Source organism: Heptranchias perlo, chromosome 30, assembly GCF_035084215.1.
Source record: "Heptranchias perlo isolate sHepPer1 chromosome 30, sHepPer1.hap1, whole genome shotgun sequence".
NCBI lineage: Eukaryota > Metazoa > Chordata > Chondrichthyes > Hexanchiformes > Hexanchidae > Heptranchias > Heptranchias perlo.
In genome coordinates this window covers 20,716,844-20,744,691 of record NC_090354.1, presented here as the reverse complement: position 1 = coordinate 20,744,691, position 27,848 = coordinate 20,716,844, and the positions used below count along the sequence as shown (strand labels likewise).

General features: G+C 43.3%; 1 protein-coding gene across 1 annotated transcript; it reads left to right on the top strand.

Annotated features, from left to right (window-relative positions):
* The first annotated feature begins 115 nt into the window (after positions 1-115).
* Positions 116-27,848, top strand: LOC137300070 (neurexophilin-1-like). The gene is made up of 2 exons (XM_067969166.1): positions 116-322; positions 27,084-27,848. The coding sequence occupies exons 1-2, from the start codon at positions 116-118 to the stop codon at positions 27,846-27,848; spliced, it is 972 nt and encodes a 323-aa protein (XP_067825267.1).

The following is a 27,848-nucleotide window of genomic DNA, read 5'->3' as shown; positions in this document are numbered from 1 at the left end:
TTGGGGTGGGGGTGGCGGAGACACAGATACCTGGCGCAGCAACAGGATATAAAACATGTTGCTTCTTAAAGGACTATGGCAGCACTGGAGGAAGCAAGCAACCTGGGCAACAAGGATGGCAGCCAGGTCGCAGGATCGCAGTGGCAAACTTCAAGCCTGCATGGACCTGCGTGTCTTTATGGTGGAGACACGGAGCAGGAGGGACAGTCAGTACAATCTTTATGGAGGGAGGTGGCTGTGGTACCTCCTTGAACCCCAGGACTACTTTGCAGCACAGAAAAAAGTTCAACAACCTCGCCTCAATAGCACTGCTGCGTGTTGGGTAAGTCCCTCGTCCACCTCCGCTTTCCTTGTGGAGCTGGAAGTGAAGCTGGGTCTCCACATGGGCAACTTCTGAAGCAACTTCTGAGCAGCCATTTTATTTTTGTGGACTCAAGGAGGTGTGAGGTTCAAAACCCCTTTAACAAAAGACATTTGAAGGAAAGGGTTAACTGTACCCCTTTTAAACAAAGACATTTGAAAGCCTGCAAAGTGCTGTGGTAAAATGTTTTCTCGCAAATCCTGTTTTTCCCTCACTGACGCTGATGTCATTGGAGAAGTATGAGTTTCGGGATTGAAGACCTTGTACTGCGAATAGATATCTAGATTATTAAATAAATAAGATAGATGGATAATATTGAGCTTAAAATGTTGTCAGGCTTTCAAAACACATAGGCTTTTAGAAGCACAAGCTTTTCAATACAGCAGGGGGTAATGTAAGAAGAGGCAACAAGGACATACATCAAAGGCTTTGGATCAGGAAAGCAATGATAGGTGTGAAAAAAGCATGGGCCTCTCATTCCTATCTGGTAATCTGTTCAAAAGAACTGGGATTTGTAAAACATCAAATAGTATTGCATCCAGCATATGATCAAATGGTATAGGAATGGATTTGAAGCCAGTGAAGCAATCAAAATTGGAGACGTAAGGACCATTAAGAATGTCTGTGCGTAGAATTGAAAGGGGCTATCTCTACATGAAAGGCCATAAACAGGGACAGTAAAGGGACCCTTTTACAACCCATCGTTCGAGCAGATCCAGACCCACAGCAAAGTGATTGATTCTTAATTGCCCTCTGAAATGGCCTAGCAAGCCACTCAGTTGTAAAATCTCGCTAAAAAAAGTCATAATAAGAATAAAACCAGACGGACCACCCGGCATCGGACCACTAGGCACCAGACACGACAAAGGCAAACCAAGCCCAGTCGACCCTGCAAAGTCCTCCTCACTAACATCTGGGGACTTGTACCAAAATTGGGAGAGCTGCCCCACAGACTAGTCAAGCAACAGCCTGACATAGTCATACTCACAGAATCATAACTTTCAGCCAACGTCCTAGACTCTTCCATCACCATCCCTGGGTATGTCCTGTCCCACCGGCAGGTCAGACCCACCAGAGGTGATATACAGTCAGGAGGGAGTGGCCCTGGGAGTCCTCAATATTGACTCTGGACCCCATGAAATCTCATGGCATCAGGTCAAACGTGGGCAAGGAAACCTCCTGCTGATTACCACCTACTGCCCTCCGTCAGCTGATGATCCATCTCGGCCTCCACCCGATATCCCCACCATCACATAAGTCAGTCTTCAGCCAATTCGATTCACTCCACGTGATATCAAGAAACGGCTGAGTGCACCAGATACAGTAAAGGCTAAGGACCCTGACAACATCCCGGCTGTAGTGCTGAAGGCTTGTGCTCCAGAACTAGCTGGGCCTCTAGCCAAGCTGTTCCAGTACAGCTACAACACTGGCATCTACCCGACAATGTGGAAAATTGCCCAGGTATGTCCTGTCCACAAAAAGCAGGACAAATCCAATCCAGCCAATTACCGTCCCATCAGCCTACTCTCGATCATCAGTAAAGTGATGGAAGGTGTCGTCGACAGTGCTATCAAGCGGCACTGACTCACCAATAACCTGCTCACCGATGCTCAGTTTGGGTTCCGCCAGGACCACTCAACTCCAAGCCTCATTACAGCCTTGCTCCAAACATGGTCAAAACAGCTGAATTCCAGAGGTGAGATGAGAGTGACTGCCCTTGACATCAAGGCAGCATTTGACCAAGGAGCCCTAGTAAAAATGAAGTCAATGGAAATCAGGGGGAAAACTCTCCAGTGGCTGGAGTCAAACCTAGCACAAAGGAAGATGGTAGTGGTTGTTCGAGGCCAATCATCTCAGCCCCAGGGAATTGCTGCAGGGGTTCCTCAGGGCAGTGTCCTAGGCCCAACCATCTTCAGCTGCTTCATCAATGACCTTCCCTCCATCTTAAGGTCAGAAATGGGGATGTTCGCTGATGATTGCACAGTGTTCAGTTCCATTCGCAACCCCTCAAATAATGAAGCAGTCCGAGCCCGCATGCAGCAAGACCGGGACAACATCCAGGCTTGGGCTGATAAGTGGCAAGTAACATTCGCGCCAGACAAGTGTCAGGCAATGACCATCTCCAACAAGAGAGAGTCTAACCATCTCCCCCTGACATTCAACGGCATTACCATCGCCGAATCCCCCACCATCAACATCCTGGGTGTCACCATTGACCACAAACTTAACTGGATCAGCCATATAAATGCTGTGGCTACAAGAGCAGGTCAGAGGCTGGGTATTCTGTGGCGAGTGACTCACCTCCTGACTCCCCAAAGCATTTCCACCATCTACAAGGCACAAGTCAGGAGTATGATGGAATACTCTCCACTTGCCTGGATGAGTGCAGCTCCAACAACACTCAAGAAACTCGACACCATCCAAGACAAAGCTGCCCGCTTGATTGGCACCCCATCCACCACCCTAAACATTCACTCCCTTCACCACCAGCGCACAGTGGCTGCAGTGTGTACCATCCACAGGATGCACTGCAGCAACTCGCCAAGGCTTCTTCGACAGCACCTCCCAAATCCGCGATCTCTATCACCTAGAAGGACAAGAGCAGCAGGTACATGGGAACAACACCACCTGCATGTTCCCCTCCAAGTCACACACCATCCCGACTTGGAAATATATCGCCGTTCCTTCATCATTGCTGGGTCAAAATCCTGAAACTCCCTTCCTAACAGCACTGTGGGAGAACCTTCACCACATGGACTGCAGCGGTTCAAGAAGGCAGCTCACCACCACCTTCTCAAGGGCAATTAGGGATGGGCAATAAATGCCGGCCTTGCCAGCGATGCCCACATCCCATGAACGAATAAAAAAAAACATGGTCTTTCCTACATCAAAGGGTCTCCAGTCACATGATCAAAGCCTAAATTGTCAATCATTGAGGTATGTTAATGATTGAGGCGTAGCCTCAGGGAGCGATTGGACAAAAAAAATGACCCTCCCCAATTTTACGTCCTATTGGTAAAAAAGCAATATTTGAAGAAGACTTTGAGAGAAGAACAGTCTCTTCACCACCTGGCAGTCACAAGGAACACACACTGCAGTTGAACATCAAGCAAGAAGAAGAGGACCTCAGGTTCTGAGGAGCTGATCAACCTTCAGCCCCGATGAGCAAAAGCCTTGGTTTAAAGGTTGTATATGTATTAATGATTTGCTAGATGTGTGTATGAATTCTTAAGTCATTACATAATAACATTGCAAATTATTAAGTGTATAACGGGATTTTATAGAGGAAAGTCATACTATGGTTTGATTTTGCTTCATGAATGCTTGTATGAAAAACACCATTAAATAATTACTTTTGATTAACGTGACTGTCTTTGCTTGACTATTCGCCCAGCATCCAAGAATCACACAAAATAAGGAATTCCCCACAGATGGAAGGGGAAAAAAAATCAGATTTCACATCATAAGATGGTGGTAGAAAAGTTAACATAAGTGATGGCATCTGCATGGATTACTACAACCTAATTTAACCCTTAGACTGCCAGCAGCTCCAGAGAATTCTATGCTGCGTGCTTTCCAGTTACACACTGTGCCTCCATCTTACTGCCATTTTTTTTGACCCAGTGCACACATAAGCAATGCTTTACATATTATTGAGGCAATCATAAGGCTGAGTATTAAAGTTTACGCTGAGTATGCATTTGAGGAACCAGGTCAATCTCTGATTTTATTTGTTTTTGGCTAACCTTCAAATGCCTGAAGCATTCAATATAAGAGCTCATTGGTGGCCCAGGGAGTGGGATACTATTGAACCAAGTTATATCAGTGGTGCTGGAACAGTTAAAGATTGGAGACTTCCTGCCAATATCCTATTTTTTGCAAAAGATAATTTTCAACTCAGCGATACAACACTGCAACGCCGATTGGCAGGCTGCAGTGGAAACCCATCTGTTGCCACTGGACCGACTACAATCCAAAGGCACGCAGACCAGTTGACATAATGAGGTTGGGCTATGCCATGCCAGAATCCAGCTTCTTCCAACACTCAAGAAATTTGCTTGAGCTGTCCATCTTCTACAATATTATAACTGGAACAGAGCCACCAGAGCTGCTAACGTTCAGTCAGATTTCATTGCTTGTGCCAGAAATACAAGAGCAGCTGCAGTTATAACACAACATGCTGTATCAATCCAAAAAAAGAAGCCTTTGGAAAATGGAGGCCCAGCTTCTCTGCCTGTGGAACTTTCTCCCAGATAGAATTACCTGGAGCTCTGTTCTTGCTATGCAGACATTCAAATACCAAATCTTATCAGCTTGACTCAATGATAGCTCTCTCAACTCAGACAGTTGTGGATTCAAACCCTCTTCCAGGACTTGAGTACATAATCTAAGCTGATGCTTCAGGGCAGCCCTGAGGGAATGCCGCATTGTTAGATGTGCCATCTTTTAGATGCGATGTTAAACCAAGGCTTATTCAGGTGGTCACATAAAGGTCTCCTGGTACTATTCAATGAAGAGCAGGGAGCTCTCCTGGTGTCGTGGTCAATGTTCCTTCTACAAGTCACACCATCAAAAAAAAAAGTTTTAACTGGTCATTCTTCACATCTGCTGTTTTGGGACGTGGCTGTGTGAAAATTGACTACCATGTTTACATACATAACAACAAGAGTAATTTGAGGACATAAGGTGCTATATAAATGCAAGTTTTTTCTTTCAATCACTTCCTGAACAAGGGTGGCTGGAACATTTCTGCTGGTTTTCCCAGTATAATTTCAGCCTTGGCTCAGTGGTAGCATTCTCACTTCTGGGTGAGAAGGTTGTGGGTTCAAGTCCCATTCCAAACAGATTGAGTACATAACCTAGCCTGATAGTCCAGTGTTGTACTGAGCAAATGCTGCACTGTTCGAGGTGCTGTCTTTCAGATGAGACATCAATCTGCCCTCTCCACTGGACATAAAAGATCCCATGGCACTATTCAAAAAAGAGCAGGGGAGTTCTCCTGGTGTCTTGACCAAAATTTATCTCTCAACCAACATCACTAAAACAGAATATCTGCTCTCATTATCTCATTGCTGTTTGTGGGACCTTACTGTGTGCTTCAAAAGTACTTCATTAGCTGTAAAGCGATTTGGGATGTCCTGAGATCATGAAAGGCACTATATAAATGCAAGTTAATTTGTTCTTTCACACCCAGCAACTACTATGGTCAAACTCATGAGACATCTATCAGTTTACATCTATTTTTGGCTGCTCCCTACTGTTATGCTGACTAAAATACAAAACATATTGTATAAAGTTTATAGAGGTAGCAGGAAATCACTAATTTTAGATCTGACCAGTTAGAGCTCTCGGATGTAACCTGGTGGTGCACTTAAGGAAGAGGAATTCAAAGCAGCAGACGCGATATTTTATACCCTGTTTACTTCTTGGGTGGAGGCTCCGAGGTTAGTGGGAAGTTTTGTCGGAAGCAGTGTACAGCGTCAAGAGATGGCATTACCCGACCTTTCCAGGAGTGCCACCTCCTATGGCAACACATACTTACCAACAGAGGGAAAGGTGGACATGTCTTTGGCCATGGAGGGCTGAACAGCTGAACTTCTCACTCCTTTCCCATACAGGCCAGTGAAACATTAGCACAGGATGTGACCATGGCAAGAGGCCCTGAATAAAGACTGTAAAACAGGTGTACAGGTGCGAGAGTGTGCAAAGTGCAGTTATTACCATGTGGACTCAGTGACATGGAAACTGCCATGCAATAAAGTGGGGCAGTTTTACAGCATGGGGGCTGTAGCTAGTTAAGCAGCATTAGTTTTGTTTTTCTCTTGTTGATCCTTGTTTCTTGCTGCATCGATGTAAAGCTTCCAAGGACTCTCTTATTGACATTTTAAAATGACTTCCTGTTTCAAGAAAGTGACCGCTGTTCACCTGGTTCCCCCTTTTATACTCCGAGATGGGAGCTGGTCTTTCACTGCAGTGGCCCCTCTCATCTTTATGGGTCTACAATGCTGCTGGTTCCTGGAATGATGGTTTTTTTAAAGTATTTTTACATTTGCTGCATGTTTGGCTCAAGAGTGCGATGAATAAGCATTGGCTCCCCATATTTACATTGCTAAAACTGACTCTCTTAGTCCACTGGCAGAAGCATAGACAAAAATGTGCATTTATTTAGAAAGCATTGCATGGAACTTAAGAAATGACTTCAAAATGGAAGTCAGGCATTCGTAGTAGAAGTGGCAGCAGAGGTGACAAAAAAAGTGGTCGGAGACAGAGGTTTTTAGGATGCTTTGAAGGAGGTAAGAGAGTTAACAAGTTGGAGGGAGCAGTTTAGGGAGAGAATTCCCAATGTAGTATCAAAGGGGGTGATTTTAAACCCCAAGAACGGGTGGGTTGGCGGCGGGTGGGAGTTGAAAAAAGTTGTTTTTTGGATCGTGATCGGCTTTATTTCCAGGTTTAACGTCGAGGTGTAAAAATACAGGTTTCCCACTGGGAATGCAAAGTCCGAAAATTTTGCGGTTGTGACCCAAAAAAACAACTATTTTCAACTCCCACCCGCTCCCAACCCACCTGTTCTTGGGGTTTAAAATCACCCCGAAAGTGGCTCAAAGTTCTGCTACTGAATATGAAGCTGGGACACATGGATGGAAGAGTGTGCTAATCATTAGGCTCGAGGAAGTTGTGAGAACAGAGAGAGGTGAGGCCATGTAGGGACTTGTAGATGAGGATAAGGATTTTTAATTTGATGGGTTGTGGGACTGGGAGTCAATAGAGATCAGAATAGAATGCAGGCAGTGGTGTTTTGGACAAGTTGAAGTTTATGTTGGGTTGGACTGAGGAGACCATCCAGGAGAGTGTTGAAGAAGTTGAGCCTGGAAGTGACAAAGACAAAGATAAGTGTTGGGGTGAGGTAAGGGTGAAGGTGTACCATGTTGTTGAGGTTGATCTTGATGATGGACTGGATTGGGGTTTGAAAGCATAGCTGAGGGTGAAGCAGGACACCGAGGTTATGCATGATCGGGTTCAGTCTGAGTGAGCGGCTGAGGAGGGAAATCGGATTGGGAGGCTAAGGTGCATAGTTTTTGGTGTGAGCTGTCTTAGTTCTTGCCAACATTTAGTTGAAGAAAATTTTGGATCATTATGACTTGTTGTTGGAGAAACAGTCAGACAACATAATGGTGGTCATGGAATTGAAGATGGAAGCGGTGAAGTAGAGCTGGACGTCATGAGCATCCATATGGAATCTGGCCCCGTATCTGTGGAAAATACTGCCAAGGGGCAGTACATAGACAGGGAAATATCAAGGATGTCACCATGGGACACTCCTGAGGTAACTGTGTTGCAGAAGATATGCTGGTTATGATATGATCATTCGGAGTGGAATCAAGTGAGGTTGAAGTAAAGGGGGTGATGAGTACAGATGGCGGAGGAGGTTGGAGTAGTCGACCATCTCAAACATCATCCAAGGGTTGAGGACAGATAGTACTATGGTCGCAATTACAATGGATGTCATTGGTGACAAAAATGTGAGTCTACAATTCTGCTGTCAGGATAAGGGAGCTGGTCTTAATAATGTAAACATGGGCAACCAGCGTATAAGCATCATTCTCCTGCAATCTGAACTTAGACCTTTTTGTATTGTTCTTTGGCCATTGGCTCCTGTAGCCCAGGTCTCCTCAACCGGCAGTCAATGAAGTAAAACTGGTGGATTTTATTAAACTGGTAGCCAGGACGACCCATTTTTCCCTGGTTCTTAGTGCCAGCCATCTATCAAACCAGCTGCAACATGACTAAGGCACGTCCCCTTTGAATTCAAGATGTCACATTGTGACGTCATCAAATATATGGCCCAGCCTGTATATGCTGTGCATGTTACGACATCAGTAGTTGATGTCATCACACAGCTACTCTCTGTGCCTGCACTTTCCTTTTGCTGCTGGTTCACAGGGAGATCAGGGACACTATTGGGTTTCTCTCCCAAGATCTGGTCTATGATGTAAAAGACCCTCTAAAGAAATGCTGAATGAAAAAGTGACTTCACTCTGTGATGCAGCTGATTGAGGGATGCTTGTGCATCTCAGTTGGCTGCACTCCTGTAGTGTAAAAGCACCTCAGAAAACATTGCTAACATTTTGCTAAATGAAGATAAACCTTTTGAATAACAGATGGCAATGTTTCTAACATCTTTAGCTGGTTTCACTATACCTGTAAAACTCTACTGAACGGTTGTGAATTGGAACGATTTAACATAATAATAAAAGGAGACGATTTTCCTGAAACTGTTCAGGTCTTTTCAGAATCTCTGCAGAGGAGAAATTTATTACTTAGTCAATGAATAATTTTGAAGTTTAGTCACTGTTGTAATGTAGATGAACACAGCAGCCAAATTGCACACAAATTGCACAAGATAAATGACCAGATAATCTGTTTTTGGTGGTATTTGTTGAGAGGTAAATGTTGACTAGGACACTGGAAGAACTCCCCTGCTTTTCTTCAAATAGTGCCGTAAGATCTTTTACATCCATCTTGAGCAGACATATGGGCCTGGGTTTAACAACTCATCTGAAACCCAGCAGTTCTGACAGAAGTATCCGCCTAAATTATGTGTTCTGGAGTGAGGCTTGAACCACAACCTTCTGACTCAGAGGTGAGAGTGCTACCATTGAGCCAAGGTGAACACAAAGCTGTTCTTCACACCACACCCCACATCTTGCCCATCACCAAGATTGCTCATTTCCACCCCTGCAACATCTCCCACAATGTGTCCCAACCTCAGTGTCTCTGGCGCTAAAATCTTATCCATGGAATGGTCCACCATCTGGCTAGTATTAGCGGGCCGAATGGGACCCAAAGGTAAGTTCCTCTTCATTTTTGTGGGGCTAGAAGGGGCACTTTTGCTCCTCAAACCCAGCCTGCCCCGCTGCGGCGTCCGGTTCCCCTTTCCCCCATCCTCAGATTGAGGTCTTCCCAGGAACTGGCTGATATTGTGGTTGCCTGGAGTCCTCAGTAAAGACCGGGCCTCCCAGCAGGACTACCCAAGTTACCGGCCGAAGAGTTCTTTTGGCTAGTTGCCGGGATAACGCTTTGGGGAAACCCATCCCCCAGTTTGAGTTTGCACCGAATGCAGTATAACTCCATTAAAGAAACTCCACACCGTTCAGCTTCAGTGCGCTCACCGGTCTCCGGGGGTATAATGCTACTTTTACCTTGATTAACACCCGAAACCATTTTACATCAGTGGCAGAATAACCACACCCTGAAAGTGTATGGGGAGACACAGGGCCCAAGTTCCTCCAAGAATATGGCTAAGCTCTGTTCACCTCCCACAGACTTTTACAGAATGAATACTGCTATTGTAGGGTGTGCTGTCCATAATATTTAGAATCGACACTGAACAGAACGCCTGGTCAAAGAAAGAAACTGATCCTAGTAAAGAGCTCCAAAAATACCATTCCCATTCAATCCAATTATCCTGATGTCCTGATATAATATTTTTTTCCAGCTAATTAGATGTGCATTTCTAAGGCTTTAACTACACTGGGCAAATGTACTGCCTGTGTCCTTAAGGTTGTTAGTGGATTTACTTCAAATGTTTTTACCAGATGCTTGGCTGAGGTGTCTCATCTGATTTACACTGCGGTGTTGGCAGCAGCAAAGGCTCATTACAGGCAGCACAGAATGCTGACATACAGCAGGACTCTGTTATACTCCACAGGCCACGACACACTATGTAGATGTGCCCTGCATCCAGAAGTGTGTATCACATTGTGAGACAGCAGCCAAATATTTTAGCTGCCTCGAGGTCCCGCCATCCAGTTTTGTAGAGTAATGCAATCATACGGTGCTGTTGGATGCGGAACAGATTTTAATCCCTGTTATTAGTCCGACATAATATCATTGGAATTTTGAATGGTGTACTTTAACAGTTTAGCAGTTTTACATTATTGTTTTAATACATCCAATTCATGAGGATAGAAGAGAGATAGAAATGCCATAAATCGTGCACACTAAACAATGGTACAAAATCAATAAGGAAATTGTGATTATTGGTCTTGTTGGTTTAAAGAAAAATTTAAAAGAAGATTTGCATTATATTGTGCTTTATCACATCTCAAATGTCTCCAAGTGCAGTGACTGTTGTAATGTAGGTGCAGACAGCTGCCATTTTGTGCACAGCAAGTTCCAACAAACAGCAATGAGACCAATGAACAGTTTACCTATATTTGGTGATATTGATTGAGGGAGGAATGAAGGCCAGGGCTCTCTACTATTCAAATAATGCCATGGGATCTTTAATATCCATCTAACTGAACAGGCACATGGAACTTTGGTTTAAGGTCTCATCTGAAGGAAGCCACCTCTGACAAAGCAGCACTTCCTCAGTGCTGCACTGGAAAGTCAACTTAGATTATGAGCTCCAGTCTTAAAGTGGAATTCGATCCAATAAGCCATGTGGAGGGGGACTGGGAAAGGCTATTTTTTTTATATGCAGGATAAAGGCCTTAGTTGAAGTTCCTGCCTAATAAGCATCATGTGCCGAGCTAATATTTTATCCATATCTACATGGCTGCTGTCTTCTGACAGCTGCAGCTTCAATGTAAATCCTCTCTGCCTTTTAGATAAGAACCAAACTATTACTCCCTGTTGTTAAACATGAAGTGATAAGTTCCTGCCTTTGTATTTGGTATATAATTATATGGATTTTTATATTGTGCATAGTAGGAGCTTCCTTTTGGTGTCAGTGCTGTGATTTCTCTGTGTCTATCCCATTGACAGTTGTTTTCCTATTGATTTGGGATGAGGAGAGATTACACAATGAAATTTGTGCACCTGCTTTGAAAATAAAGAGATTTACTTGTGTGAAATGCAATATAGCATTCCTCAGCTCAAAGTCCTATAATTGTCTCCATATTACAATCATGCCCATCAACTCAACCCATAGATTGTAATATTATGATGCCATGGATTGGCAGAAGGAGCTTCTAACTGATTCCCCATAGAGCACAGCATCATTGGGCTAAGGTTAGTGCATCTGTCCCACTTTTTAAATTCAAACTGCAATAATAACAGGGCGGCATTCACGCTGATGCTTGGGGTGGGAGTGCCCTTTCCTTTAGAATCAGCTGATTTTATTGGCTTGGGAGTTTGCCATTGCTTTCCTCAGCATTATTGTTTGACGGGACATCCCGACAAAAGCAGGACAGTGGAGAGGTATGACACACAATCAATCATTTGATGTGATAGAAGAGAATCCGACACATTGCCACATTGTGTACTGTTAAGATGTTGAGCGAAACTGCTGAATTTCTGTGTGAGGTGGAGTGTCTCTTATCACAAGTTTGCTTGTTCCTGAAGAGTGCAGCCAAGACTATAGCCTATTGAATCTGATGTGATGTGGAGATGCCGGTGATGGACTGGGGTTGACAATTGTAAACAATTTTACAACACCAAGTTATAGTCCAGCAATTTTATTTTAAATTCACAAGCTTTCGGAGGCTTCCTCCTTCCTCAGGTAAATGTGTCTTCTTTAATTGGTGGTGAAACTATGGGCAGGAATTTTCTCTGATGGGCACTTTCTCCACTAGAAGCACAAAGCTTCTGCCAAGAACCAGCACATGCCACAGGAATCACCTCAACTGAAGTAATTTATTTAAAATTCAGCCTTCAAATTCCCCCCCAGTGATCTGCACCCAGCTCTGAAGTCTTCAGCACAGCAATCCAGCACAAAGAGTAACTGACAATGACGGTGTAAAGGTCTTCATACTGATTCACAGTTTTAATTAAGGCTTGATTATCCCTTGTAAACCTCAGATTTACAATTCTTGGTATCTTACATTACAAAAGCAATTAGAACTTTGATCTCTCCCACTCCTTCTCATTGTGGTCAGGTTTCTCCGTCAGCTCCAAAGTGACTCATCAGTAATCGCCTCTTCATTTCCGTAGCCACTTGATACCATGTCATTCCTACTTCTTGCAGCACCGGGTCTGTCATTCATTACTCCTTCTGAGATAATCAACTTTTGTCACTCTTATTCCAGACGGTCTTTTGAGGCATTTATATCAATGGCTCTTTGATTATTTATATTATCGCTGTATGTTTAAAATAACCCAAAGATGCAAATCTCATGTATTTCGGGCTCCTTGTTACTCAGATTTTATTTCTGCAGACAACTTCCGGCAGTTACATCAAATTTATCTTTTTGTTTCCCACCTCTCTTTGAAGTCCTACCTTTGAATCACACTTCAGATTTACTCAGCTATCTGGTGACAACAGCATCGATCCTCCTGGCTCTCTTAGTTTGCCAGGCTCCTCCTACCATCAACTGCCACTTTGATTAATCAGTTATCTTCTGGTCACTGAGTGCAAGCCCCAGCCACTTGGACTAGGTTGTGTTGACAAGACTAAGGGCTCAATTTTAAACTTAAATTGCTGTGGAGGGGGGAGCTGCGAAAATTGCAAAAATGCAGAGCGGGTTCGGAAGCCGTCTGCAACCCGCCGACTTCCAAGTCCCCCCAGCAATTAAAGCCGGCGGGATGATAGTTAAAGAACCAAATGTACCTCATTGAGATACTTAAGGTACTTTACTTGTGACACATTAGGTAGTTAGAATGATTTTTAACTTACCTGGGCAGCTTTCCCATGCCTTCCAATTCATGTCTGGATCGGGCAAAAATGAAATAAATAAATTAAATAAAGAACAATTGCACGAAGTTAAAACACAAAATCCACCCTTTCCACCCTGCTCCGATGTCTGATATCTCCCTGTCCGATGTCCCTCTCAGCCTCCAATCCCAATGTCTCCATCTCCGATCTCCCCCTCTTCTCCCGATGTCCCTCTCTGATGTCCCTCTCAGCCCCCAATATCCTCTCCAATCTTCCCCTCTCCCCCCCTCCGATCTTACCCTCTCCCCCCCCCCGATCGTCCCCCTCCCCTTGATCTTCCCCTCTCCCCCCTGATCTTCACCTCTCCCCTCGATCGTTCCCTTTCCCCCACAGATCTTCCCCTCTCACCCCGATCTTCCCCTCTCCCCCCGATCTTCCCCTCTCCCCCCGATCTACCCCTCCCCCCCGATCTTCACCTCTCCCCTCGATCGTCCCCTTCCCCCCGCTGATCTTCCCCTCTTCCCCCCCACCACGATCTTCCCCTCTCCCCCTCCTTGGCGTTGCAGCTGCTATTGGCAGCCAGCCTGTCAATCAGGCTGGCTGCCAGGCTCGAAACCCAGAAATAACTTTAATCACCATCAATTACATCGCGATCGCGTCGGAAATGGTAAGTTTTTTTAATTCGGGTTTGCCACGTGCACCTTCACTCTCCCCCCCCCTGCTGTCATCCCCCCTCCACTCTAATATCGGGGCCTAAGTGTCCGTGCACTCCCTGACATTGACCTTTCTAAATAGTTCTTAATAAGTGACACGATCAACAGATGTTCAACAGATTCCTGAAGCATGACAATCTAAAGGTCTGCAGGCTGTACAGTTCCTGTTTAGACAAGGCTCATATTTCACAATCACATAAGGTACTGTACAAGCAGTTTGTTATTCGAAAAGATCATGATCCAAGGCATGCACGTTTTTTAATTCCTAGGACCAAAGACATTTTCAACTTTATACAATTATCTTTTAACTTTGTTACTGCCTGTTGATATGCATTAAAGTCAGTAACAAACTGCTTAAACTACACTGAAACACAAAACCAAGTATTTGGCAGCATATAGAGAAAGAGAAGAGAATTTGGATTTTATAGGCTTGTCTGCGGCTAACTGTGACGACGTCAACAATGTGAATTGTGCACAAGTGGTATTACACTTATCTCCACCAAGAAGAAAGGAAGAGGAGCAAGAGCAAGAAGAGGAACCCAGTAGCAGCTCTTCTGTTGCGACGTACCTGATACACTGATTGCAAGACCTACTCGAGAGTGCAGTCATGTCTAATGGCTGGAGTTGACTCATTTTGAGGATCGGACATAGAAGGGTATTTTAGAAAAGATGACAAAAGGAGCAAGCAGTCAAGCCTTGATTTCTATCTATAATATATTAAAAATCTTGCATGCACTTCCTGTCAGCTTTTTCCATTATAAATGTCTATGTTCATATTTGTTGCAGTGACTTGACTTGGGGAGATGGGGGTTGTAAATACACCGTGACAAGTTTACAAAGGCAGTTTCCATTATAAATCTGGACATAGGAATTTATAATGCAAGATATAAAAATAAAGACAGCATGTATATGTGTGGAAGCACTCTCGCCTCTGAGTCAGAAGGTTGTGGATTCAAATCCCACTCCAGAGACTTGAGCACATAATCTAGGCTGACATCTCAGTGCAGTATTGAGGGAGTGCTGTACTTTCAGAGGTGCTGTTTTTTGGATGAGACGTTAAACTGTGGCCCCAGCTGCCCTTTCAAGAGGATGTAAAAGATCCCATGGCACTATTCGAAGATGAGCGTAGGAGTTCTCCCTGATGGCCTGACCAATATTTATCCTTCAACCAAACAGCACTAAAACTGATTATCTGGTCATTATCTCCTTGCTGTTTCTGGGACCTTGCATGCGCAAGTTGTCTGCCATGTTTCCTACAAGAGTGACCACACTTCAAAAGTACCCAATTGGCTGTAAAGCACTTTGGGGCCTCCTGAGGTCGTGAAAGGTGCTATTTAAATGCAAGTTTTTTCTTTCTTTCTTTTAAAATTTAAAAGAAATGGGGACTGAATTATGTCTGTGTGCCCTGGTCCAATTATTCCTCACCTTCTAACCCCACTACACATGGTCTTCACTCCTTGTGAGTAGCTCCATGAGAGATCGACTAATATATTTTATAACGATATATATATGTGTTGCATTGCTTTGCTTTATTATTTAATTGATTTTGGATGATTTTTATATTCCAATTTCTGTGTATTGTTTTGCTGCATATTACTTATGATACCAAGAATAATCTCTTCTCATTTTGACCATAAACCCCTAAGTCGAAGATTTTCTAAGTTGGCCACTTTTAACCCGATTGTAAGATGATTGATTTTGTGATGTTTCACTTTGACATTTTGGGAGGTGCTGTTTGTTGTTGGAAGCATTACAGATGTTACTTTGAACTTACTGTATATCATAGGAACCAGGCAATTACTGGAAGGAAAATCATTAAAGATACCTGTAGGGTCAAACCATCAATACTGGAAAATCCTGCCTTACTTTAATCCTGAAAAACAATCTTCATCAGGGGAATCAAGGGATATGGGGATTGGGTGGGAAAGTGGAGTTGAGGCGGAAGATCAGCCACGATTTTATTGAATGGTGGAGCAGGCTCGAGGGGCCGTCCGGCCTACTCCTGCTCCTATTATGTTCTTATGTTCATGTTGATTATACGTCTGAGAAAAGGGACTTGCTGTACCTTCTGAATATTCCTTGTATAAAAATATATCCGTGTAATCTCCTATTGCTGGTCAATAATGTTGAAACTGTTTTAAGCTCTGATACCACAGGATTTACTGATATGGGGGATAATTTGAACCTAATCCTCTGGCGGGAAACTGTCGGGATTGGATCTTGGCAGAGGCCTCCTCTCCCTCTAGTTCACCCCCATTACTTACCTGCCGAAGGCTTTGGTCTCAGCCAGAGCCTTCAATGGGTACGTAGGAACATAGAAAAAAAGTAGAGAGATGTTTTGAAGTCTGCCCTATTTAATTTGGCTCCTGCCTCTTCTGGTGCTGCAGCGGAACAAAGCATGGCTGTTCTTTTCCCTCTGCAACAGGGTTGCCAACTCTGCAGGATTGTCCTGCATTATCCAGGAATTACAGATTAATCACCTGGACACTGCTGCGAGCAACCAGGCAGAAAAATCATAGGGGCATTTAAAAGAATTATGTTTTTTTTTTCATTTTCTTTGAACCCTCCTGTTTATTAATTATAAAAATATTGGAGATGGGGGAAAAAGGCTGTTTGATTGTGTGGGGCTGTTGGAGGGGAGAGATCACGTGATAAAACCTCCAGGAACAGGTCCAGCCAGAGTTGGCAACCCTGCTCTGCGAGGACAAAGACAGTGAACCTTTAAAGTTGTGTCTGGATGCAGAGTTGCTATTGCAATTCTCACAACCACTCCACTGATTTAGTCATTAGACTTTGACAGACAAGCTTTAAGTATATTGTCTGGGAAATCATGCAACACGCTGCTCGAGAGAAGCAGAATTCGAAATTCACGTGAAGTTATTTCAGAATGATACTGCAGTGTATTTCATCACATCCTGGCATCTCTTTAGGAGCATTAGCCCAAATATAGTGGTATGGTAGGCCAACGAATGGCGCATGCTGTTAGTTAGACTTACTCTCGCCCGTTCAATGTCGATGATATTTTGTCCTGCAAGTTGCTGGATGTGGGAGATGGAAACGGCGTGGTGCCCTCTACAGGGCATCTGGGACCTGAGTGAACAGAGCAAGCAACTGTGTATCTCCTTAACCAATCAGATTGGAGGATTGTTAAATTAACAGTGCAAGGACTGAAAAGGAAGTGTAAATTCGAGTGGGTGAATTCAATGTCAAATCAGGTACAGAAAGAGAAATAAAGAGAGGGAAAGAAAGATTGGATTAAAAGAGAAAAAAAACAGAAAGAAAAAGTAAAACATTTTTTTTTAATTTTACATTTTTAAAAGTATCTCCAACAATTAAAACCTGAAGGAATGAGACTCCACACTTGTAATAGTTAATTTTCAGTGCCAGAGAGGTTGACTGGCAGTAAGTAACGTCTATCACGTTGCTAAAAGGCTACTTTGTAAGACAAAGTCGGGCCTGACACCAATTGGTTACAGTGATTGTTCTTTTATTTTGAACACAAGCAAGGATTAATACAAGTAAAGAAACGGTAATTTTACAGAGAATAAGCAATTATATTACCCGGTTGCTTTTTGGGTAGGGATGGTAACTTGGTTGCTGCTCGGAGTTCCCATCCTGTTCCTCTACCCTGAACCCTGTTTGAGCTGTATATTTATGCAATGTCAAGAGTCCCACCCGCGCTTGGCGGTGAGACAGTAAGTTACCATTTTAGCGGAGGATCATGTGGCACACTGACTTAACATCATCAACTCACTGAGGAGGTTAGGGCTGATAATAGTAAAAGTCAGTTTTTAACCCTTTACAACTTAGACTTGAAATTACTTGACTTAATTTTCTGTGGCGAGTTTAGTTCGTATCTACAGCGCAAATACAAGAACTTGAGGCCGCTCACTGTATTTCAATGGTGAGGCAGTATTCGAGATGCCGTTTTCGTGAAGCTAACAGCAGAGTGGCGCAGCTCCGACAGCAACTTTTCGATTTCCACATTTAATTATGCATCTGCCCTCTCTTGAAGTTGCTGCAGCATTTGCGCATAAATAACGGCGAGCACTACTAGCCTCGGTGTTATTTTGACAGCACTTTTTTGGGCCATTATCTTTACCTTTACAAATGGCATTGATATAGAACAGCATACAGTGCCTCCTGGTCCAACACAGTCACTGTATTACGAGCATTGCTGCCAAGACGATGGGGCTAACAAGAAAAATAATTGAAATGAAAATAACAAATAGATTGAATTTTTAATGACCAAAGAAGTCAAGTGGTTAATGATCCAGGATGGTTTGTCATCTATTTAAACAGAAACAATAACAGTTTCTTAAAATACCGCAGCATTTGTCTGCAATCCTTCATCCTAGGCTCGTGCTTTATCTTTATTAAATTAAAGGATAATCTCTGACAAAGTTATAAAATATTAAGAACAGTTTTACATACATTATTTTCATTAGCTTTGACAAGCTGCATGTGTTGGGTGCCAAAAAAATGAAATAGTCCGGTATTACTGTGTTCAAAATATGCCAAAATAATATTTCAGATACATTTTTTTCTTTCGTCCTGTCTTTTCAAATGAATTGCATAGTTGCGGTTTCAGCTATCTCAGCTAAAGAATGCAAAGATTTACTGAATACAGCACACAGTCATAAATCATTTTCAACCAGTGCTTTCACACCCTGCCACAGACAGGCAGGACCCACTAATTACTCTGCCTCAAATGCCTGCTGAGTTCTCATTCTGACAACACACTAAAAAATAATTACAAAGTTGGCCTTTAATGGAATTAGTCCCTTGCCGGAGAAACACATTAGCTTCATTTACAAGTTTAATATTTCTTTGATGGTGCTGCTCGTATAATAAGAGAATGTGCAGCCATTAATTATTAATACACAAGCAATATAATTGTTTTTTCTTTGGTCAGCCGGATGTCTGACACATATGGAAGTGCATCACCATGTTTAGGAATCTCCAACCTACTGAAAAATCCACACACAGTTTCCACTTGCCTGATGTGGAGCACAAACTCTCTCCCCGTAGGGAGCCCTCTCACTAACCTAAGCCAAGAATTTAACTGCAGGCTGGCAAGGAAAGAGGTCCCCCAAGTGTGACCAAGGCTACTGTTGGAGATTTAACTAGCTGAAACCACGTAGCCTACCAGCACAGAGCACTTGTAAACTTCCTGTTGCTTGTCCAACTATGATACTCTACCAGCTAGGACTTCGACTTGCGGGGTTATCTGGAATGACATGGGAAGGATCGCAGCCCTTAGTGACAGGTTTAGCCTCCAGATCCTGTCCATGAGCCAAGCTGTCCGGTCAATCGTAACAGTGCTCGGAAGTACTGTACACCCACATGACTCAAGTATTACATTACAAAGTCTGCTGCAGAAAACCAACTCGATTCCAATTTCCCAATGTCAGCTGTCTCATTTTGGAGCCAACTAGACCCCAAAGACACTCAGCTTATCTCTCCCCAAAGAGGATAGTCACTGGTTGATTATTAGATACAGCAAAGGCTATGGGCCCCAACAACATCCCGGCTGTAATGCTGAAGACTTTTCCTCCAGAACTTGCCACGCCTCTAGCTAAGCTGTTCCAGTACAGCTACAACACTGGCATCTACCCGACAATGTAGAAAATTGCCCTGTCCACAAAAAGCAGGACAAATTCAATCCGGCCAATTACTGCCCCATCAGTCTACTCTCGATCATCAGCAAAGTGATGGAAGGTGTCGTCGACAGTGCTATCAAGCGGCACTTACTCACCAATAACCTGCTCACCGATGCTTAGTTTGGGTTCTGCCAGGACCCACTCGGCTCCAGACTTCATTACAGCCTTGGTCCAAACATGAACAAAAGAGCTGAATTCCAGAGGTGAGATGAGAGTGACTGCCCTTGACATCAAGGCAGCATTTGACCAAGAGTGGCATCAAGGAGCCCTGGTAAAATTGAAGTCAATGGGAATCGGGGAAAAATCTCCAGTGGCTGGAGTCAAACCTAGCATAAAGGAAGATGGTAGTGGTTGTTGGAGGCCAATCATCTTAGCCCCAGGACATTGCTGCAGGAGTTCCTCAGGGCAATGTCCTAGGCCCAACTATCTTCAGCTGCTTCATCAATGACCCTCCCTCCATCATAAGGTCAGAAATGGGAATGTTTGCTGATGATTGCACAGTGTTCAGTTCCATTGGCAACCTCTCAGATAATGAAGCAGTCCGTGTCCGCGTGCAACAACACCTGGACAACATCCAGGCTTGGGCTGATAAGTGGCAAGTATCATTTGCGCCAGATAAGTGCCAGGCAGTGATCATCTCCAACAAGAGAGGGTCTAACCACTTCCCCTTGACATTCAACACCATTACCATTGCTGAATCCCCCACCATCAATATCCAGGGGGTCATCATTAACCAGGAACTTAACTGGACCAGCCACATAAATACAGTGGCTACAAGAGTAGGTCAGAGGCTGGGTATTCTGTGGCGAGTGATTCACCTCCTGACTCCCCAAAACCTTCCCACCATCTACAAGGCACAAGTCAGGAGTGTGATGGAATACCCTCCACTTGCCTGGATGAGTGCAGCTCCAACAACGCTCAAGAAGCTCGACACCATCCAGGACAAAGCAGCCCACTTGATTGGCACCCTATCCACCACCCTAACATTCACGCCCTTCACCACTTGCGCACCTTGGCTGCGGTGTGTACCATCCACAGGATGCAATGCAGCAACTCGCCAAGGCTTCTTCGACAGCACCTCCCAAACATGTGGCCTCTACCACCTAGAAGGACAAGGGCAGCAAGCACATGGGAACAACACCACCTGCACGTTCCCCTCCAAGTCACACACCATCCCAACTTGGAAATATATCGCCATTCCTTCATCATCACTGATCAAAATCCTGGAACTCCCTACCTAACAGCACTGTGGGAGAACCTTCACCACACGGACTGCAGTGGTTCAAGAAGGTGGCTCACTACCACCTTCTCATGGGCCATTAGGGATGGGCAATAAATGCTGGCCTTGCCAGCGATGCCCACATCCCATGAACGAATAAAAAAAAATTGGATTACTGACTTGCATGTGCTTGAGCCCTTGTTCGGCACACAGTGTGTGTCTGTATTGTGTACATGCGTATGTGTGCATGCATGTGCGTGTTGCATGTGTGCATGTGTATTGCCGCCATCCATTGATCGCTGATTTGAACTGGAAGTGGTAAATGTGACTATAAATGCTGTTTGTAAGATGAGAGAAAGCGACAGAACAACCAGAAATGTGCCATGTTCTTCAGGCTTCAGCTCAGCAGTAGCTAATAAAGCAAAGTTTGTTTATGTTTGGGACAGAAATGGACGTAAATAAAATATTGTCAGGTTTATTTTTTCACTTTTGTGCTTATCAAAGTAAGGGATGTTCATTTTGGAAATGGAGCTCTTCCCATTTCATGCACCCAGTATCAGCAGCAAGTCACACTCCCAGGTTGGGTGTGCCAGCCAGATGCAGAGTTAAGCTCCCTCAACTCTGCCCCAACAAAAATGCCTCTGCCCCAACCTCAGAAGAGGACTTCCTACTTCCTACTTCCACTTCCAAAATGAAATTGCAAATTAAGGCACATTTTATGCTGTAGGCCCATGCCCATTACAAGCTGGATTGAGACGGTCCAAACCCATTTCATATAGGAGCCTTACAGCCCATAGGCAGAGGCATCAGTCTGGGCTTGATTTGAACCCAGTTTCTAGTGACAAATCCACTGCACTACCCACTTCCCCACACAAAAAAACTTTTTTTTTAGCAATGACTGCTATCAAACCTAGAGTTTTAAGTTAACTGCAGCTGTCTCTGGATATGATGCACAATTTTACAGCTATTTAGATGCAAAGCTCTTTTTACTCGGGTTCCAAATTTACATTGAGGTAGAATTTCCACGGGGTTTTCATGATGTCCTGCCATAACTTCACAGAAGATCATCGAGAAATGGCGTAAATATTTCTCCAGGGATTCTGCGGAAGTTACAGCCAAAGATTGGGAGAACCCTTGGAGAAACTCTATCCCAGTGTATTATCATTGACTTCCAGCAATACATTTCAACAGCACAGATGATTTTGATGTATAACTGTAGTGCTTATATTATTCGTCCTGTTTTTAAATGGGCTTCACATAAAACACTGTTTTCTCTTGGTTCCCAAGAGTGGTGTTATATCGAAGGAGCACTGTATTTTGGCTAATGCAGTGAATAGGGAAATCTAAAGCCTCCATTCAGGATAATGGTGGATGGAACTTCATGATGTCATAAGTCCATCATAAAATGGCTGCTGCCAAGCTTCCTCCAACCAATGGAGCATAAAACAGAGCAATAAATGGTGATATAGGGAAGCGGCTCGTCTTCATCCTGCACCTCCACCAAATAACACTGCCGGAATCATTAGCTCACCATAAACCAATCATCTAACCCTGCAATGTAAAAATCGGGGACAAATGGCCAAAATCAGGGACATTTTATTTTACTGTGTGCAGCGGTCTGAATATTCAAATAATCGAATATCTTCATTCTCGTACTACTATTTACATGTTAATGAGTTTAATACATGATTACAAATTCAAATACAACTCAAGGGAGTTTCAGCAACGGCTCCCTACCAGAGGGACTAACAATTTTTCACAGTACATACTTTAAACTGTATACCATCAAAAATCAATAAAACATTGATCCCTCTGACAGAAATAAAAACATTAAGCATCAGACTTGTTTGATCTCCCAACTCCTTAACCCCAAAAAGAACAAGAGTATTTAAGCATTTTAAAATTTGGAAATGTAATTCCAAAGTCAGGATAAATTCATTTGCAAAATTGAGACATCGCAATTAAATCAGGAGAGTTAAGGGTTGTGCTTCATGGCAAGCACAACAATGTTCAAATACTTTGGACCACCCTTAAAAATCATTCATGGGTCTGGGTGCCCAATTATTGAGGGTTGCCCTTTGAAGAAGCCTTGGCAAGTAACAAATATAACTGGTCAAATTGAGTTGGTTACCTTTTTTCCCCCTAAACTTTGCTTTGTGAATTGTAATTAGCCAACCTTCTAGCTGACATTGTAAATGATTAGGATAAGTTGTATGTTTATATGACTATTGAATATAAGCAGATCATTAAATCAGACCAGGCGGTCCAACACTTTAATATTGAGTTATAAAAATTTGATTAGTGCCAGCTATTACAAAGTTCATAGGAACAATTAAATCAGCTGTTATAAAATCGTCCCAGTTCATGTCTATGATAATTGCTGTCTTCGCTATTTCTTCCCTCAGTTTGTTTTTTTCTTGACCTACTTCTAATTTTTGTAACTATTATGGAGATAATTCTACCATTCTCCATTTCCATTGGAGAGCTGTGCTCCCAAGGAGCGTGGATTGGGGTTACAGTGACCCTGTCGCGGACCGCACTCCCCTCAAGTTGGCTTCCCCACTGGGATTGCGGAATTAATCATAGTATCTCCTTCTTATTTGTGTTTTTACCTAATCCCTGCATTGCTACTTTGTGTTTAAATTATTTCTCTTAAGTCAGAAATGTAATTATATTTTTCAGATATTTTATTAATTTTTCTTCCCTTTCTCTTGTGTACAAGTTTCCAGGAAGATCCATTGATGCAAATAATATAAATTGTTCAAGAAATGATAGATGCACTTCTAGAGAAGGAAGAGATTGAGGGAGTTGGTGGGAAGGCAGGTAGTTGGGAGTTAAGATCAATGAAAAAGAAACAGGCCTATTGGACCAAATGGCCTATTCCTGTTCGTAAATTTTTTATGGTCTGGAAATCTCTGCAGTTGGGCACCAGTTAAGCACTTGTCTTGATCATGGATTTGATTCCCAGTGGTGCCTTTAATTGTTGGCGCTTGAGTGGCCCTGGAGAGGGAACATGAAATGGTCACCAGTAAGCTTGAGGCTTTCCATGACTGGTGGGCACAGCGGGACACACACTGTTTAATTAATATGGATAATAACATGATTTAGCTTTAATGTAAGCTTCTCTAAGTTTGATTGGACCTCATTTTCAGATTATTATATTAGTGGTGCCCCCTCAGATGAAGGGGGTTCTTGTAGAGCTGTTTTTCTGGTTAGTGACACTGGGGCAAAAATAGGCATGTCTGATATGCTTCCAGGTTGATGCCGCATATAACCAGCCATTGGGAGGGAGTGAGAGGAGTGTCTGGTGACCTTCTCAGCAATTTTCTCCCTCCATGGAAATGCACTTGTCCTCTACTCAACACATCCTCACAAGAGTCTTAGTGACTTTGCAAGTGGGGAATCAAAAGGTCGAACCTTTGTCCTGTCACTCCACCAGCTGCACTGTGGTGTCGACCTTTCACCCTTTCATAGAGAGTCATAGAGTTAGAGAGTTATACAGCACGGATAGAGGCCCTTCGGCCCATCGTGTCCGCGCCGGCCATCAGCCCTGTCTACTCTAATCCCATATTCCAGCATTTGGTCCGTAGCCTTGTATGCTATGGCATTTCAAGTGCTCATCCAAATGCTTCTTGAATGTTGTGAGGGTTCCTGCCTCCACAACCCTTTCAGGCAGTGAGTTCCAGACTCCAACCACCCTCTGGGTGAAAAAGTTCTTTCTCAAATCCCCTCTAAACCTCCCGCCTTTTACCTTGAATCTATGTCCCCTTGTTATAGAACCCTCAACGAAGGGAAAAAGCTCCTTAGTATCCATCCTATCTGTGCCCCTCATAATTTTGTACACCTCAATCATGTCCCCCCTCAGCCTCCTCTGCTCCAAGGAAAACAAACCCAATCTTCCCAGTCTCTCTTCATAGCTGAAGCGCTCCAGCCCTGGTAACATCCTGGTGAATCTCCTCTGCACCCTCTCCAAAGCGATCACATCCTTCCTGTAGTGTGGCGATCAGAACTGCACACAGCACTCCAGCTGTGGCCTAACCAGTGTTTTATACAGCTCCATCATAACCTCCTTGCTCTTATATTCTATGCCTCGGCTAATAAAGGCAAGTATCCCATATGCCTTCTTTACCACCTTATCTACCTGTTCCGCCGCCTTCAGGGATCTGTGAACTTGCACACCAAGATCCCTCTGACCCTCTGTCTTGCCTAGGGTCCTCCCATTCATTGTGTATTCCCTTGCCTTGTTCGTCCCTCCAAAGTGCATCACCTCGCACTTTTCCGGGTTAAATTCCATTTGCCACTGTTCCGCCCATCTGACCTGCAGACTGAGGCTATCCTCCTCGCTATTTACCACCCTACCAATTTTTGTATCATCAGCGAACTTACTGATCATACCTTTTACATTCATATCCAAGTCATTAATGTAGACCACAAACAGCAAGGGACCCAGCACCGATCCCTGTGGTACCCCACTGGCCACAGGCTTCCAGTCACAAAAACAACCTTCGACCATCACCCTCTGCCTTCTGCCACTAAGCCAGTTTTGTATCCAAAGTGCCAAGGCACCCTGGATTCCATGGGCTCGTACCTTCTTGACCAGTCTCCTGTGCGGGACTTTATCGAAGGCCTTTCAACTTGTGTAGGCGGCATTTGTTCCTTTTGATATTGTGGGCTTTGCCACAAGATATCCGACCTGTGATGTACACAAGATATTGGCTACTGTGGATGACAAGCACAGAAGAACTGAACATTTTTCATATATTTTTATCATGTAAGGTGTATTTAACAGCACATAGTGCTTTAGCTGAAACTGGCAGCATTGGTACAGAAGTATGGCAGAAAACCATATTAACCAATAGTTGAAATAGTCACATGGTGCAGTCATATTTGAATACAAACACGAAAAAGATAGCACTAGTGCTGCCACAACACACAATAAAATTGAGCCCCAAGAGTTTTATAACACAGTTACTGTTCCACTTGATCTTCAATATAACTTAATCATAATCCATTTCTCATACAGCCAGTCTGATTCATCATTGAAATAAAAAAAATGCATGCACACTGCATGAGGAGGCATTTGGAATTCTCTATTTCCACAGGGAAGGCAGTAAGCCAGAAGCTAGATCTGAAAATAGTACCAAATTTTTAATAGAAATCCTCTCCGGTTAAAATAAAAGGAGATGTATTGTGTAAATTATATATAACCATCTAATTCTTTCAAAATGAAAACTCCAGTCTGTTGTAGGAAATACATGCAGTGCATTCAGGTTTTTGGACTCTGATATAATGCCATTTCTCTTTGATCTTCAAATCTGTGTTTAAGACGATCTTTTCCAATTCATTATTAATCCACTTTATTTATTCAGATGTGAAACCTTCAGCTTTACTGGCTTCTTGTTTCATTCTAGAATAAATCCAGACAAAGTTGCAAATAACCTTTTTTAAAAAAACAAAACATCACTTTAAGATTCCCTCTGTTTTTTTCTCACTCTTTCTTTAAATCCCAAAGCCACAAACCAACAACTGAGGAAAACACATGTACAACTTACTGTCAGGGTCCCATCAAATCCTCTCCGAATTGGACACTGAGGAATGTGTACAAACAGCCTGCAAGTGTCCTACTCCAAATCTACCTCCCTCCCTTGGTTCTGAACAAGGCTGTGGTGCAGGGCTGAGATTGGAAACTCAATTCCAGGCTGCAACACATTGAAGGCCCAGTTTTATTTTACCGTGTGGAGGTGCTCCGCCATATTAGGACATCATGCTGCTGGCACTCAGGATTACCTTTCACCAAATTGACTCTTGAATGCAGAACAATTACCCCAACGGAGGGAACTTTGCCTTACAGTTCTATTCTCTCCACTTACACATTCCTCATAGAGAGTTAGATGCCCTCAATACAGTAACATATATTAAATGTTTCTTCTTATCCAAATAAGTTCCCACTTGCTCTACTTGTTGAATGGTTGTTCCACTTACTGTTCTGTTATTTAAAGATACAGTACATATTCAGCGATTGACTAATCCTGTAACACATTTCAGCCTAAACAAAGCCAAAACAGAAAAAACGGAATCATCAATTAGATGCAGCCAAAACGGGAGGTCGTTCCTAGAACCTTCTCAGGCATCGGCTTGAAGGAAAGCATCGTAGCCTCAGACAGGATCCCAAAATCCACAAGTTACCTTCAGTTTGTTGTATTTCCATTGTTTTGACCACATGTGTAAAACATCACTATAATACAAAGTAACCAATTTATGTATCCAATTATAATTAGGGCAGAGTTGCTATTTAAAGGGGAACCATCCTCATGAAAAGCGTTTAGCAGACATTTTTTTGTTTGAAGGAGAAAAACCTGAACAACTGAGCATCACTATTTTTACCACACAAGCAATGGTGCTTTTTAATGTGAGTTACATAACTGCTGCAGCGAGTTTTCAAAAAAAATTGTTTTGTGTTGACCATGTCCATTTAAGAACAATCACATGTGTATCTTTTTAAAATAACATTTAGTATCTGTTTCTGCAGGTTGCTTTTGCACATGGAAATCCATCAAATAACACGGAAGATGTGAAGTCCAGTGGCTCTAAAAGCACACAAAAGCATGTCTTAATAAAAAGCAACAAAATGTCGCCCCTCAGCCAATGGATGATGCAGACTCTGCCAAGCACAGGGAACTCCACTCTACTGGGATTTCCATACTCCTCACCGGTCTCTTACTCCAAACAGGATATTTGGGATTGGTTGGGAAATGTGTCAGATCAACATGAAGATGCCCACTCCAGAGTCAAGAGACGACCAATTGTTAAAACTGGGAAATTTAAGAAAATGTTTGGATGGGGTGATTTTTACTCAAACATCAAAACCGTGAAACTAAACCTCCTCATCACTGGGAAAATCGTAGACCATGGAAATGGTACATTCAGTGTGTACTTCCGCCACAATTCCACTGGCCAGGGAAATATATCAGTTAGCCTTGTGCCACCTACAAAAGCGGTCGAATTCGACCTGGCTCAACAAACAGCGATTGATGCCAAAGATTCCAAAATATTTAACTGCCGCGTCGAATATGAAAAAATTGACAGGGCAAAGAAGACTGCACTATGTAATTATGATCCATCCAAGACTTGTTACCAGGAACAGACCCAAAGCCATGTGTCCTGGATCTGTTCCAAGCCCTTTAAAGTTATATGTATCTACATTTCATTTTACAGCACAGACTATAGACTGGTGCAGAAGGTGTGTCCTGATTATAATTACCACAGTGACACTCCCTACTTTCCCTCTGGATGA

Bases quoted from the DNA above. Each gene is read 5' to 3' on its own strand.
- LOC137300070 (XM_067969166.1), top strand. From the start codon at position 116: ATGGCAGCCAGGTCGCAGGATCGCAGTGGCAAACTTCAAGCCTGCATG. The intron at 323-27,083 runs GTAAGTCCCTCG...CTGTTTCTGCAG, and splicing joins ATAGCACTGCTGCGTGTTGG to GTTGCTTTTGCACATGGAAA.